The sequence below is a fragment of the Myodes glareolus genome, chromosome 27 (genome assembly GCF_982192425.1).
Source record: "Myodes glareolus chromosome 27, mMyoGla1.1, whole genome shotgun sequence".
NCBI classification, from domain to species: domain Eukaryota; kingdom Metazoa; phylum Chordata; class Mammalia; order Rodentia; family Cricetidae; genus Myodes; species Myodes glareolus.
This window is the reverse complement of record NC_142052.1, coordinates 11,985,956-12,002,552: the sequence shown is the minus strand read 5'-3', so window position 1 is coordinate 12,002,552 and position 16,597 is coordinate 11,985,956. Positions and strand designations below refer to the sequence as shown.

Genomic DNA, 16,597 nt, shown 5'->3' with positions numbered 1-16,597 from the left:
AAACTTGTAGTCATGTTAGGTATGTTTTCAAAATCAAACAGGGATGTATTTTAGACAAGTGGTCTTCCAACACTACAGAGAGCTACAGAATATGGCACGTAAGATGTTTTAATAATATAAGAACTTTTATGACAGTGAGAAATGTCTGCTGCCAGCAACTCCAATTCAGAAAAGATGATGGTCATTGAAGAAACTTCATTTGCCTGTACTACTAACCATATGCTGTCCAAATTGGAAAAGCACAACAAAAAAGGTAGTGACTGTTGAACCTTGCCAAGAGGATGCAGGATAATCCCTCAAAATTCCTGTTTCACAGAAAAGTCTGTCAGATATTCTAGGCCTGTAGGTTGAAGATGGATGCTCCGACATTGCAGAGCGACCTTGAGTGATTGCTCAGGGAGCCAGATGTCTCTGCCATTTCTGAGGTCTAGAAGCTGTTTGCTTTGCACTTCCTGTTACTCAGATTTCTGATGGAGTTGATATAGTTAATAGTTTTCCTTGTTACCAAATTTAGAAAAGAAACTCATGAAAGTGGTGTAAAGTGTTTACGTTTGAGAGACATAAAAAGATCGTTTGAGTTGGTAATACAAGTTAGAATAGGAAGTAAATTAGGCACAAAACTTTGGACTAACTAGGATAGGGTAGAAAATGAAGTATTTTCTCTGAATTTGCTAAGTACAAATGGGCTGGACATTGTTAATGTAATTCTTGTCTGAATATATTTGCATATAGTTATTGTACTTATTGTATATAGTTTTACTATGTTAGTTAAAACCTTCCTTTTTTATTTAGACCAAAGGGGGAAATGTTTATTTTGATGGCATTCTAAAGTTGGCTTTGAGTCAGAGGGCAAAGTTACTCACTAGCTGACCAAAATTAACCATAAAGGTTTTAGAGGACAGGACAGATAGACAGAAAGTAGTAAGATTGGCAGAGAGAGGATCTCAGCCATTTTTAGATTGCTGACTTCTGATTTTTTTATTGACAAAAGAGAATTAGATAAACAGCTCATCATAGGCTACTTAAGTCAGGACTTCAGATAAGCCCTTCACTTTCCCATTATACACAGAGTGGACAAGCAATTAGTTTCCCCAGGATTTGATCATTATCTCAATTTTCTCATGGTTCCTAAAGATGCTATTGCCCCCAGATATCATGATATAATTTTAGGAATACAATGCCTACATTCCCAAGAGGTGGAGTGGGTGGTTTTTGGTTGTTTGGTGGGTTATAAATGTTCGTCTTCGTTTAGGGGGGATTGGTTGAAAACTAAGAAAGAAAGGTTAGATTTAAGGATCCCTTTCTGAAAAAACGGGGGTATATGGAAAGGCTAGGATAAAAGTGTAGATCATTAAATCTACTTTAAAATAAAAAGGTCACTATCAATCCCAAATATTTTACATTAGTATGGATTTTTGTATATTGATACAAACTTTTTGTTAAAACATACTTTATATATGTTCCTACTCTTTTAAGGTAGTTTTGTATATTTGCATACAAATACAAGGATTACCTACAGTTTGGAAGGGAAAGGTACCTTTTCATTTGGAAGCCAAGGGTTATCTACATCTCAGAAGGTATCCTGGCACTCAGACTCCAAGGATTAGGTAAAGAAAGCTTAGAAGGGAATGGTATCCTGGCAGCAGGAAGCCAAGTTAGAATCCAGCAAAGGTATTCTAACATAAGTGTTACAGTTTTTGTCTGGTGGGGAGTTTCCCCAGGAGTGTTAGAGCCTTGCTCCAGGAAAGGTTTCCCTAATCCAGTGTCACAACTCTGATCCAGCAGAAAAGGGTTTCTCCAGTAATGTCACAGCTCTGCTCTGCTCTGCTCCAGAGCCCAACCATTCTGTGCCAGCAAGGGAAAGTCTCCCCAGCCAGTGCTATGGTTCTGCTCTGCTCTGAGGGAATTTTCCCACATAAATGTAGCGGTTCTGCTATGCTGCGAGAGCTGTTACAGCTCTATGATGTGGGATGTTCTTCTGCATATGTGTTGTTTTTATTGGTTGATGAACAAAACTATTTCAGCTAATGGTGTAGCAGAGTAAAACCAGGCAGGAAATCTGAATAGAAATAGAATAGGCAGAGTCAAGGATGCCCCAAATATGAACTGTTGTGTCCAAGAAGATCACCAGACACAGACTCACTGAAATGTAAAAGCAAGGTTCATTCATGAAGTATAAACCATGGTACGTACAACGATGCAGTGGGGGCCAGAGGAGGTACCCCACTCTTCTTAGGTGTAACATGATGAGGGGGCTGCTTGTTTGTGTTTTCTGTCCTGCCTGGCCCCCCAGCTGTTTAGTCCCAGAGAAAAATCATACAAGAGATCTCTGTAAGTTATAAAGCTGATTGACCCATTAGCTCTAGCCTCTCACTGACTCTCACATCTTGATTAACCCATTTTTCTGATCTATGTTAGCCATGTGGCTCAGTACCTTTTTCAGCAGGGCAGCTCACATCTTGCTGCTTCAGTGGCCTGGGCAGGAATGGGAGGAATCAACTTCCTCCTCCCCAGAATTCTCCTGCTCTCCTTGCATCATTTCCAGTTCCTGTCTGGCTTTCCCACCTACACCTCCTGCCTGGCCAATCAGCGTTTTATTTAAAACATGATTGACAGAATACAGACAATTCTCCTGCACCACTTAGGCAGGGTTTATAAAGGCAAAACCCCACAAATTTACAGTTATGGGCATAGGGGTATGGTTGACTCTCTGATTGGCTACAGTTCAGGGGACTTTCCACTCTGCTGATATCAACCTTGAGCAGCTGGGCTGCAGTCTAGGGAACTTCCGTATTGCTGATATCCACCTTGGGGCCTAGCACAAAATGGAGTTGGTTTTGTCCCTTCATGAACAACCACCCCCAGGTCTTGAGAACACTGCGTCCTCGGCCTCACCTCACCTGCTACTCGTTTCTAACTCCTCACCTTTTTTATAGTAATAAAAAAGAAGGAATGTTAGTATTCAGGCATCTGGACTGGCCTGTCCTTGGGGGTACTTATAGGATATGTCCTTAGCTGCAACCACCAAGAGCATCTTCTGTGCACACTGACTTCATCCCCTTTTAAAAGGTGGGCCTTGCCCACCTCCTGTCTCTTTCTCTTTCTGCCTGTCTCTTCTCTTGTGTTGCTCCTACCCACAGAGGCCAGTCTCCTCTCTTACTCTCTCATTTACTTTCCCCCAATAAAAAACCTTTTTACTTGAGCTTTGTTGCATGGTGTCTTTCTCTCACGTGCCACTTTTAAAAATTACAACAGTAAATATTTCCCTCTTACCAAATATACTCAAAGGTAAGATGAATTTCATCTTAAATTTTCCCTGTTCCAAGTTATTTTATAGTCAAGTTAGTCCTCCCAGGCATTTCAAAACAATCCCAACAACTCACTATATCATTAATCATCTAATAGCAAACAAATTACTTTTAAAGAAATTATTTTCAACTTACAACTTCCACAAAGGTCAGTGGTTTAAGCTCTCCTTTATGACTTTTTGGAATTGTTCTGATCCCTTCAAAAACCTTAGTTTGCAGTATAAGGATCCTGGCAGAATCTAGCTGGATCAGTGTTTCTAGTAAATATTTTTAGTAACTTCAAGAATTCAAATACACCAATTAATGTTTTTTTCCCCTTTCTATCTGAAATTTTATTTTAGGCACTAACATGTGAGTGATGAAAATCTATGCTAATGTGCAATGGTTAATAGCATAGAATGTATAGTGCTCAATTTTTGATCTGTTTGAAATCTCACTTGAAATTACTGTCAGCAATAAAGCAAATGATATTCATTACAACTCTCAGGAAACAATTATGACCATAGTTATATAAAATAAACCACAAGATTTATTGTACAATTTGCAACAGCTACTCAATTCTGTAAAAAATTATAATCATCTTAATTAATATTTACATATGATTTCATACAAAGCTGGACAAAACAAAAACCCAAAACAACTCCTAAGAATTATATATGTATCTATAAAAACTTCAAGAATATAGCTTTGACTTCTGAAAAACACATTAAATACTAAAATCCAATGAATGTAGAAGCTGAAGGGGAAGAGAAAAATGACAGCAGACTACTTGAATTTTCTTCCTCCCAAATATCTAAAACATCACATATTCCACTGTTTTCAGTGTAGCTTGTAAAACCCAAAAATTCTGATTTCTCCCCACTTGTTTGAAAGAGGTCCAGTAGAGACTGTACTGGGGACCCACAAGTTCTGTCTTCACATTCAGGAGAATACTCAGTTCTTTTTGTATCCAATTCAGCACTTGGGTCCACAGTTTTTTTCTTTTGCCCTAATAACATTCTCACTTTCCGCTGGATCTTACCACAAGGCAAATTATCCGCGTTCTCAGAGTCACACTCATCAGGGCCCTGAGGACTACAGGATGGAGTCCTGGCCCTCACTGGCAGGTGTTCCTTTGGCGGATTTAAAGTCACCAGGTCAGAATCAGGACCAAACACAAAATGAATTTCCTTATCCTGTAGATCTTTTGCTGAAAAATGTGTATTATCTGCTGTTAATTTTGGTTGGGGTGGACTATTTTCTGTACTTAGATAAGAAACTTCTACACATGACTGTGGCACACCTGGAGAGTTACCTACCCTCTGTTCTAAATCACTTCTATTAATAATTAATTTATATTCATTTTTACATGGAGGTAGTGGTGTTAAATTCTGTCTCAGGTCAGGGTCACTTGCATGTACCATGCTCACTGTTCTCTCATCACATCCTTCCACTCCAGCTGAAGAGCAGGACACAGGTTCTGAAGCAAACACCAGCTTTTGTTCAGGCTTCTGAGGTTTTTCACACTGAAAATCCTGCTTGAGCAGTTGCCTATTGCTTTCTCCCATGTCCTTCTGAAAAATGGGCTCCAACTGTAGCTTCTCCTTTGGTTCAGTGTTTTTCAGGATATTTTGAGAAACAGAAGAAAGGGATCCGGTACTGTATTTTATTCTTTATAAAGGAAAAAAACCCAAAAGTTAGAAATTAATAAAACTGTCTATAACTTATTTAAGAAACCCATGTAAGATATCTCAACACATAAATCTTAACATTTACTTCAGATGTTTTAAAATGTGATTCTTTCTTTCCCCGAGAGAACCAACATCCTGAATCATCAGAAACTTAAACAGCAGGAGTCACATGACAGGCTCTCTATCTGCCCAACTCTGTTGTTATCCCGAGAAAACGTAAACACTTCAGCACTTAGCTTAATATTTTAATCTACAATTTCTAGTTTTTCAAGCAGAAAGTATTTACTAGAAACTGAAAGCAGAATCATATGATTTTCATTTATATTTAAAACATTTCATATCAAAGTGAACTAGATATTTGTATTTCTAAAGGTGACAAAGTAGTCCTTCAATTTCACACAAATATTTGAGCCAAAACTCTCTTCATGCAGAATCTAGAATAACTGGGATGCTACTCTCTTGAACAATCCCAAATTACACACAAATGAATGACAAGTTATCTGGTCATCAGTTACACTCTGCCTTATCTATCACAGGGAACCACGAGCAATATACATCACTGTCTCTGCCACCAGATTGGTTTCCTTTACTTATAAATGGGGCTTACTCTTTAAGATTCCTTTTGTGCCTCATCTGTGAGGCCTTAGGTTTGATCCCTAAAAAGCAAAGCAAAACCAAACTGGGGTCTAGAGTTCCTCTCAGCAAATGAGTGATGACACCGCCCCACCTGTAACTTAGAGATGTAGACGGACTGACAAGTAAAATCGACACTGTAAATGATCAGGGAATGACCAGTTCAAAAGTTGAATGCTCATCCCTTTACTGAAACTTTCAAAAAATGTAAGTTTTCAATTGGTTCCACATGGCCACATTAGTAAGTAAAGTACTGCCCAAATCCAGACCTAAAGATGGAGCCCTTCCTGCTCCCCTTCAGAAGCTCTACTTTAGTATCTCATCTCTAACCTTATTGCTTAAGAGTACCATAAAATTAGACATCTATAGAAAAGCATTTCTAAAATTTTAGATTTATGAGAATAATCTAATTAGGACTCAAACTGTCAGTGTGCAGTTACTGGAAACTAAACACTACTGTATTCACATTTCAAAGTATGACAATGTCTTTGTTAGGAATCAACATTTTTAATCTGAGTACACAAAGTTCCATAGTTCAATACCAGAGGTCGGCAACACTCCCTACTGTAACATCTCGTCTTCACTTTCTTCATTAATTAATGTTTTGCTGCAACACAGTCGTGTTCTGCAACAAAGCTGAGCAGAGGCCACTGACTCTTTCAGTTCACCAAACCTAAAATATCAACTCTATACTGACCTTAATAGAAAAAATTGTGAACTCCCTTTCAAAATCATGTTAGAGGGAGACTAAATAAAATACCTTTGGTGGTAGGGGAAAAAGAAGGGAAGAAGGTATTAGTTCTAAACCATATTTATGTCATGTAAAAAAAAACTATATTCCTTCTAAGAGCAGATAAACGAGATTAATTTTTAGTTTAAAATAGCTTAACAACATAAGTAGAATTTTGGCAAATTAATTAATTACCTTTTCTTTTTAGGTGTGTCTCTTTCATAGTCCACAAAATCAAAAACTAACTTAGATATAATATCATCAACAACTTGATACTGGTTACTCTGTGCAAAGTTTCTGTGTTTCTCACTCAGAAGGTGCTAAAACAAAACAAAAAACATCATAAAACTGTAGTCAATAATTGTATCAATTAAATAAAAAATAATTCCAAATCAAATAAAGAATCTCTGCCATATAAATGTCTGTATCAGTTTTGTGTGTATCTACTCTGACATCAAACACAGATGAGCTGCACTGGCAGGCACTGCTCCTCAGTCTGTAATCACTGCACTTGGGAGGCAAAGGCGGATGACAGCTGTCAGTCAACAGACAGCTACTAGCTCCCCTTTAAAAAACCAGCGTAACTATTGACTCTATTCTAAATATCTTTATAACCACAGATTAAGTGTAGTTCTTACCCCCCATCAAAAAAATCTTTCTTTGCAATGGATGGAGATGACAGAAAACTACAACTGCAAATGCAGAGAATAAGGGATGGTGTGGTGTCCAGTGAACATCACAGACGAGGAGGGCGGACGGTTGTAGAAGGGAGAGAACAGAAAGTCTGCCGTAAGATGGCATCCCTAGAAGTGACAGCGAAAACACAGAGTCTCAAAGACAGTTGTCCAGTCATGAGCAGGTAAGGACAACATCAATGTGCATGCTAAGATGGAAGGTAGAACTCTCACGAGGCCCCAACCCTAGACAAAGAACTACAGACAACTAAGGAATGCTGAGGGCAGAATAGTCTTCCCCAGAGAAGAGAACGTTGATTACCTTACACAAAGTGGTTAGCCTGATATGGTATACATACAAGTAACGTTTGCTGAGCGGAATAGAATATATAAAATAAACTAACAATTTTTAAAGAGAGCCCATGAATTTTTGAGAGACAGTAAGTGGCAGTAGTTGGAATGGGTGGGAAATGGGAAGGGGGAAATGATGTAGTTATATTTTAACTTAAATATTTTCAAAGAGACCTTTTCTCAGCTGGGTGTGAGTGAGCACACCTTTAATTGCAGGAGGATCTTTGTGAGTCTGAGGTCTATAAAGTGAGTTCTAGGACAGTCAGGGCTGTTACACAAGAAACTCTGGCTCAAAATTCAAAGGAAAGACCCTTTCTCAAGATAAAAAGTTAAGAACTACCTTTAGCAACCAGTAACATACTAATATTTTATAGAAACATCTTTTCACACACTGCTGCATTACAGAATTAAATGAAGTCTTTTAACTTAATATACAAGAATCTAAAACCTGTAAGAGTCTAGACAATAAGAGTTTAAAAAACAATCTACAGGGCTAGAGAGCTGGATCAGCAGTTACAAGCACTTACTGTTCTACACATGTCATATGTTCGCATACATACTTATGCAAAAGTAAACTTAAAACCCCAAATCTATGACAAAGGCTACAAAATATACACGTCACAATTAGACTCGCTGTGGAGGAAACATCCAAGTATGAGCAAGCAAATTATCTCATCACCTACTGACCCAAAGAGAGGAATCTTTAGTCTTAAGAGTGGTTAGAAGGAAAAATGAGCTGAGCATGTAGCACATGTCTGTAATCCCGGCATTTAGGGACCAGAGGCAGACAGGTGTCTGTGAACTGGAGGCCTTCCTGTCAACATAATGAGTTCCAGACCAGCCAAGGCTACACAGTGAAACCCTGTCAAATAAAATACAAACAAATTTATAGTCTAAAACTCACAGGATACAAAGTTCCTTGCGAATGAGTGAGACCTCCAGGCTAATCCTATCATTTGTCTGTCAGCTGATTCAGGATATTGGATCTGAAGCCTAGAGCCAAGAGTGGTGGCGTACGTCTGAAATCCCAGCATTTGGGAGGCAGAGGCAGGAAGATCTCTGAGTTTGAGGCTAGCCTGATCTACAGAGCTAATTTCCAGGACAGTCACAGAAAAACCTTGGGGGAAAAAATCTAAAAATCACATCTTAAAGTTCAGATTGAGTTCATTTAAACTCTGTGAAAGAAAAAGAACCATTTATTAATTTTAAGTGAAATTCCAATTTTACATAGTTCCTCTCTATACCTACTTAAGATTTTTCTCATTACTTAGGCACTGATTTAAATGCCCAGCTCTCTGTCCCTTCGCTAACACTCTAAGTCAAGCAATCTTATTTATTATTTACTTCTATTTTTGTGTCTGGGAACTGAACCCGCAGTATCACATGTACTAAGTCTATGTTCTACGACTGAACTCCACAGTCTAATACCTTTCTCATCATTTACTACCATTATATGTTCTAGTCCACATAACTTGAACATTCTCTAAGCTAGAATTAGAACTAGAAAAACAATTAGCTTTACATCATCTTTCCTAATTCATGCCCATTGCATCCAGACCGTCCTCAGCCCCATACACTCAGCCTTCCTGCTCTCTGTGTCTCTACATGCCACGCTGTACTCACATTTGTTTACAAGAGTACATATACTAATGGCTAAATTCTACATACGGGAAGAACATGGAGGTTTCTATTCCTGAGACTGTGTGATCTTGCTTAAAATTATACATTCTATGTCCACCCATTTGGTAGATAAATTCCTAAAATATATTTGGTATTGAAAGTGTAAGATTTAGTATGAAGCTCCATAATTTTCAATCTGTATGCCTAATATTAACTGTATAGAATTTCACTAAGTACAGACATTGAGTCCAGCTAATTTTAGTGCATGTTGTTTATATTTATTTGTACGTTTTTAAAAAAAATAATAAAATTTATTTTAAGTAAAAATATAAAGTGGTGGTACACTCCTTTTATCCCAGCATTGGGAATGGAGGCAGGTGGATCTCTGTAAGTTCAATGCCAGCCTGCTCTACAAAGCAAGTTCTAGGACAGCCAGGGCTGTTACACAGAAAAATCTTGTTTGGTGGGACAGAGAAGAGGAAAAAAATACTTCACCATACTTGTAAATGTATATAAAACTATTTCCTATGCCAGCTACACAAGTTAGAAAAGCTAGGGAATGTTTGGTTTACCTCCAGTACACAAAACCTTTTATGTGTATTTGTGTACACATCAGAGGATAACCTTGTCTGTTATGTCTTCCTCAGGGGCTGTCCACCAACAAAAATAGTAGGTTGGTAGACTAGCAAGCCCCAGCAACCAACCTCTCTCTGCCCCAGCAGAGAGGTGTACTAAACATGTACACCATCATATACAGTGGCATATTATTTGTGTTTTAATAAATAAAGCTTGCCTGAAGATTAGAGGACAAAACAGCCATACGAGTCAGCCATACAGGCCAGGAAGTGGTGGCGCACACCTTTAAGAGGAATATAAAGGGGAAGAGATAGGAACTCACTGGAGTCTGAGATTACTGAAGACAGGATCTTGTCCTTTTGGTCTGAAGATACAGTAGAGGTAAAAGGTCTCTCTAGTGGTTGGCTGCTTTGCTTTTCTGATCTACAGGTTGAACCTCGATATCTGTCTCTGGATCTTTATTATCTGTGCTATAATCATGTCTAGGGTTTGTATGTGGGTTTTGGGGATCAATCTTAGTTCCTTTATAAGCACATCACTGACAGCCATCTCCTAAATTCTCAAAAATATTTGCTAACTCAGTCTCTTGGCATGTGTAGAATCACTGTTAAATTCAAGGTTCAAAATCAATGTACTTTTTCTTTCCAAAGATCATACTATGTAGTACAAACTGGTCTCAAACCCAAGACCCTTTCTTTAGCCATGTCTCCAAAGTGCTGTGATTACAAGAGTGACCTACCCAACTCAGCTTTAGTTTAAACTAAAAAACAAACAACAACAACAACAACAAAAAACCCACAAAAAAACCCTTAAAGCCATGATTTTCAATTTTATTCTCAAATATACTTTCTTTGTGGCAACCAGTGAACAATTTTCCTGCTATTCTTATACTTTCTGAATATCACATTAGAACCTCAAAATTCTAGATTATTCTGTTCTCACAATGCCAAGTAATTTCAGAAAGAAAAAAAAACAATGACCTTAGTTTCAAAACAATTACAAGGAAGATGGAAAAATTTTAAGAAACTATCTTCTGAGTCAATGCAATTTTAAACCAACTGTATTTTCTCCTTTATTATGTAAGTAAAACAAAACAAAGTTAAACCCCTAGTAAGTATTAATATATTTTGGGTTACAAAACAAACTAATTCATCTAAGATGAAGTCAGATGCTTTATGAATCAGTATTTCTAGGCTTAATACTCTAAATTTCCAACTAAATCCAAACAAAATACCCAAACCCTATTCTCTCTCTCTCTCTCTATTTTTGAGTACAGGTCTTGTCATATTGTTCATGTCCTATAGATTATGCACTCAAATATTCATCCTGCCTTAGTTCTGAGTATTTGAAACTAGAGAGGTGTCTGCTGTACACCAGTATGTCTATTTACTCTTTTAAAAGTTAAGAATTCAAATAACAACTGCGATGATTGATAAACACTTGCTATGCACTAAACTCTAAGGGCACATGGATAGATTGCCAGTGATTCCAAAGTTCTTATTTTTTTAATCAGCTTACAAACTCCAATTGTCCTCATTTTTAAAAACTACCATCATCTAACATGTTACAAGTCTTTTCTTTTGTAATTGCTCAGACCAAGACACATTAATTTTTCACTTCTCTACCACTTCTCAATCCAGGATCATATAAACCCTCTCAGTCTCATCCTTGAATTGCTTCAACAGCCTGGACTGTGCCTCAAGAACCCCACCACGGCTTGGTACAGACCATCACCTTGTACTCTGACTCTCTCCCAGCTCTGGGCGCTCCCTTGGCTGATTTCCGTCAGTATTGAGAAATTTGGTTACCTAACTTCTCTGTAGTTCTACTTAGACGTCCCTTAGGTATTTCTTTGCCAAGCCTAAATAAAAAGCAACATCTTACTCCTGGTCTGTTTCTACTTGCACTGACCTAATGCTGTTACATAGATTTTGTTACTTTTATCATGTAGTTATATACTAAGTGCTCAATAGACAGCAACACAATGAATAAAAAGTATTTTTTCCAATGTTGCTTTTCCTCCTTGGGTTCTTAAAATTTCAACTGCTTTAGGCTAAATTTCAGTGCTGATGCACGTGCCCATAATGTGTAAAGCTCCAAGTTCCATTCCTATGATAAATCATTAAGCAAGAGATAGGCTTCTATCAAAGAATATCTTTCCATCATGCTGCAAAGTAAAATCAGAACAGTAAGGCAAGATTTAAACATAAAAAATGTTTTTAGGCTTTTAGAAATACCAATCCCAAGTGTAAAATGACATTTACAGTTTCGAGATCTTCATATTTTTGTAAGCAGCATTCACAATATCCTTTTTTTCTCTTTTCCTTCAATTGGAGTTGAACTGGGGTTCCACCACATTTATCGCCATCTGTATTAATTCTAGTAATAGAAATATATGGTAACAAAATTACTGCTAAACTCAATGAATAACTTAAAAATTTATTTTCTTAAAACTATCATATGCAGAATCTGTCATAATCAGAGACTTGTAAAAACAAATACCTTTGACTACATTTCAAGAAATATAAAAACAAAATGTACCGGCTGCTCTGAAGAACAGTTCAAATGGTCAAGAGAAATAGGTTTTATTATTTGAGCCCATTTCTTACCTAACATTTTCTAAATAATGCAATTAGATTCAGACTAAATGTAGCAAAGAAGCATTACAAATATTCACTGAAAAAACAAGCACACATAACACTACCATGGTACAAAATATGATACAGCAAAAGACTATGAAGTAAAAAAAAAAAGCAGCAATAATTAGGAATCTTAATAGCCTAAATAGCATTTCTTCAAAAAATAAAGTTTCAAGCCAACCTGGGTTTAGGCTGAACTTGCTTTTGGATGCTGGATGGCTTATCTATGTCAAATGGGCTGCAAGGCTTCTGAGTAGAGCAGTTTATGGAAGGCATACTGGTCAGCTGAAGGTAGAATGGTCTGTAAGACCTAAAGGAATAAAGACAAATATATGAGTTTCTCTAGAATGAAAGAAAGGTTTTAAAGTCTTTTATTTTGAAAGCATGTAATTCACCTCAATCTAAAATAAACAATCGAGACTTGCTAGGGGTCATCTTCCTTTCAAAGAATCAATTTGTAGGCCTGTTCTGTTCTTCTCTTTTTTGGGTGTGTGTGTGTGCGGGGATTCAAGATAGGGTTTCTCTGTGTGGCCCTGTCCATCCTGGAATTCAACCAGGCTGGCCTTGAACTCATAGATCTACATGTTTCTGCCTAGTGCTAGGATTAGGACATGTTAATCCTAGTGCTAGGATTAAAAGCTGTGTGCTGCCACCGCCACCTGGGTTGTAGACCTGTTCCTTTACATTTAAAAAACTTTTTAAAATTGAAAATAACTTTTTCGTACAATATTCTGATCACAGTTTTCCCTCCCTCATCGCCTCCCAGATCCTCCCACTGGAAAAAAAAAAACCATCATTTAAAACATACCAAAACACCTATCACCTTAACTTTTGAAACTGTACCCTTAAGCCACATTACGCTTAACTTTGTGGAATCAACTACTCCACCCTCTATATCAGTGACCTTGCTAGTGCTGCAGCCCTTTGTTTTAGTGACCCCAGCTACAAAATTATTTGTTGTTGCTTCATAACTGTAATTTTACTATTGTTATTAATTGTAATGTAAATACTCATGTCTGCCAATGGTTTAGATGACCCTGGTGAAAAGGGTCAAGGGTTGCTGTGACCCACAGGTTGAGAACCACTGCTCTAGATACTATTTGAAACTGTATGGTTTAGTCATATCAAGCATAAGGTTGTGAAATCACTCGAGCGTTTACCTTGCAAAACCAAAACCTTACTCACTGAACAATAACTGTTTCCCTCAAGGACTCTGCAGACTCAGTGACTGAAATCTGAGTATTTTGAATGTTTTATTAAATACATGGGCTAATGCAACTTCTTAGGATGATGTTCAGAAGGCTAATCCGTGTTGTGGCATGCTGGAATTTCATTCTTTAAAACATTCTATCGTCAGAACACACACAGACCTATATCTTGCACACCTCACAGATCCATACACTTGCTGATGGACTGGGGTTGCTTATGCCTTTTGGCTATTTCTATGTTTCTGAGATACATATGGAACTACCTACCCTAACTCTAAGTCTCACTCTGATTTGGATATGCATTTCTCTAGTATATTTTATTTTTCTTTTGGCTGTAGGGATTATTTTTGTATTCTGGACACTAACTCCATACTATATATGTGATTTGCCTTCTTCCATTTATTGGTAAATCTTTATATTACTGTCTTAGCGTTTCTATTGCTATGTAAAACATTAAGACCAAGAGCAACTTGAAGAGGAAAGGTTTATTTTTGCTTCCATGTTCTAATCACAGGCCGTCATGAAGAGAAGGCAGAGCTGAAACTCAAGGCAGTAATCTGGTGGCAAAAACTGAAGTAAAAGCCATTAAGGAACACTACCGCCTATTGGCTTGCTGCCTGTAGCTTGATCAGCCTGCTTTTTAAAAATCATCATTTATTTATTTGTTTCTTTCTTTATTTTTTAGGTGACTGTCCTGGAACTAGCTCTGTAGATCAGACTGACCTCAAACCCAAAGATCCACCTATCTCTGCCTCCCAAGTGCTGGGATCAAAGGCGCGTGGCACTACTGCCTGACTTCTTTATCATTATTTTTAATCTATTTAACTTTTATTTATTTGTATGTGTATAGGTGTACATCTCTGCATCATATGCATGTAGTGTCCATGTAGGCCAACAAAATGCATCACATCTCCCCGGGACTGGAATTGCAGAGAATTGTTAGCTTCCCTGTGGGTGCTGGGAATTGAACTCTGGTTCTCTGGAACAGCAGCCAGTGCTCTTAACCACTGAGTCATCTCTCCAGACCCAAGCCTGTTTTATAAAATCCAGGACCACATGCTAAGGTAGAGTTACCCACACTATTAAATCTTCTAGTGCAGTCTATGATTATAGGATATCTGACCCATTACTTATTTTGTGGCAGGATCTTGCTATGCTGATCAGAATGAACTAGAGTGAGATCCTCCTGAGGCATGTTAGGTTACTATCAAACCTAGAAGAAAATTTGTACTTTTTCTTCACAATAACACATTTACAATTTTATGTATCGTAAAGATTTTATTATTTGCTTGTGTATGCATGTATGTGGGTATGAACACCAGAACAGGGTATCAGATCCCTCAGCACTGGAGTTACAGATGATTACGAACCATTCAACAAGCATGCTGGGAGTTAAACTCACATTACCTGAAAGAATCGCCACCATACTTAACCACTGAGCCATCTCTCCAGCCCCTAACACAGTTTTACAAAGAAGCTTTCAAGTCTTTAGTCACCTCAGTGAACACCCAAGAGAATTAGATACACTTGGCCAAAAAGGTAAGAGAGCAAAGAGAAAGTAATCTAATTTAGCTCTGTTTGTTGATTTCATTAAGACCATCTCAGAAACTGTAAGAGTTTGGGAAGCTATTACAGTAGACATCATATTTAGGTTTTATGTTTCCAAATAGTATTAATAATCCCCCACAATTATAGAGGAAATTTTTAATAATTGTTCAAACTAATGATACTGAATTTAGCCGGAGAGATTATCTAAAATAATAAGAGATGGTTTTATGATTAGTCTAGAGCAGATACTCTGAATCTACATAGAATGAAACTAAATTCAGTTGAACACAAGTGAATTAATGCTCTAGGTACAGATCATCATCATATAAGGGAAGTAAACATGTTAACGGAAATAAGTCTAATGAGATTTTCTCTGTAATACCAACTCTCCTTCCCCACACTGGGCTTTGACACTTACCGGTTCACATCTTCAACCTTTAAAAAAGGCTTTCTGAGTCTCCCTGCTTAAGAAGAGAAAACCATTAGACACTTGCAGACTCTACCTATAGAGTAGAAAGGTGTAGGCCTAAGGCACACCTTTTCCAATATTTTCCAATACCACCACCCCATATACCAGATCTATCATATTCTGAGAATCTGTCTGGGTCTGTAAGACAGACTGCCTCCACTGCAGCCCAGGCTGGGCAGGAACTGCTCATACTCCAGCCCTGGTCTGCAATGTTGGAGCAGACAGGTGCCATCATAGGCAGCCATACAAGATTCTTAAGCTGAATGGTGTTGATATTTTCACACTGAAAAACTATCTTAAAGCATTGTTTTATATTTATCACAGTAAATGGATTTGAATAACTGTTTCTCCTAGAACACTATTGAGTTTTAAAAAATGTTCTTGAAAATATTAATTTGTGGGTTGGAGAGAGAGTTCATCAGTGAAGATCACATAACGGTCTTGTAGAGGACAGAGGAGTCCAGTTTCCTGCATCTACGCCAGATGAGACTCATCTCTGCCTGTAACTCCAGCTCCAAGGGATCCAACAACCTCTTCTGGCTTCTTTGGGTACTTGTACTAATGTACTCACGGCCCCTTCCCACACACATCATAAAACAAGTATCTTAAAATACAAAAGCAAAACTGGGATAAGGGCTCTACTACAGAATTAAGCATCCCAAGTTTCAATCTTTATATAATTTTTTTCTGCTCTCTAAAAGAAAATTTAACATTGTTACCAGAATACTTACTTCTTGCCTTTTGTATTCCAGTACCAGCTTTTTTTCCCTTTAAAAAAGAGAAAAGATGCAGTGAAAATACTGGACAGCAAAAACTGCACAGACAATGGTTCAGTACTGTCAAGAGAAAAAAATTCATAGCGAAAATACTGTATCAAAGTGGGTGGTTATTTTTCAGGGCGAAAATCTTGCTTCTTAAAATCAGTTCAGTCAAATACACTGAACACTATTCAAGAACTAAAGATCTTGATCATTATACAGAACTCAGTCCTACTTGACATTCTTACTGCGGTGCTTGTATTGAACACAGGGCCTCGCAGTCCTAGCTCTATTTTTAGCCCTTGCATTCTAGATTAAGTCTTAGCCTTCAACATATGAAAAAAAGGGTACAGTTTAGAGCTATGAGAAACAAATACTTATAATACGTTGACTATAACAAAACTCTGGACACC

The 16,597-nt window shown here is 37.6% G+C and overlaps 1 protein-coding gene across 4 annotated transcripts in view; it reads right to left on the bottom strand.

Moving 5' to 3' along the window:
• Positions 1–3,814: 3,814 nt before the first annotated feature.
• The window catches only part of Dbf4 (DBF4-CDC7 kinase regulatory subunit), a 34,979-nt gene continuing 22,196 nt past the window's right edge, over positions 3,815–16,597 (bottom strand). For 2 of the 4 annotated variants that reach the window (XM_087902240.1, XM_048433604.3), the window contains exons 7-12: positions 16,158–16,194; positions 15,376–15,418; positions 12,383–12,511; positions 11,827–11,941; positions 6,537–6,661; positions 3,815–4,958 (exon numbers count right to left, since the gene is read on the bottom strand). In XM_087902240.1, the coding sequence (XP_087758366.1) occupies positions 4,022–4,958; positions 6,537–6,661; positions 11,827–11,941; positions 12,383–12,511; positions 15,376–15,418; positions 16,158–16,194 (1,386 nt within the window). In that variant the 3' untranslated portion in view covers positions 3,815–4,021. Of the gene's footprint in view, positions 4,959–6,536; positions 6,662–11,826; positions 11,942–12,382; positions 12,512–15,375; positions 15,422–16,157; positions 16,195–16,597 lie in introns of all 4 variants that reach the window. The other 2 variants (XM_087902239.1, XM_048433603.3) reach the window with 1 other exon arrangement.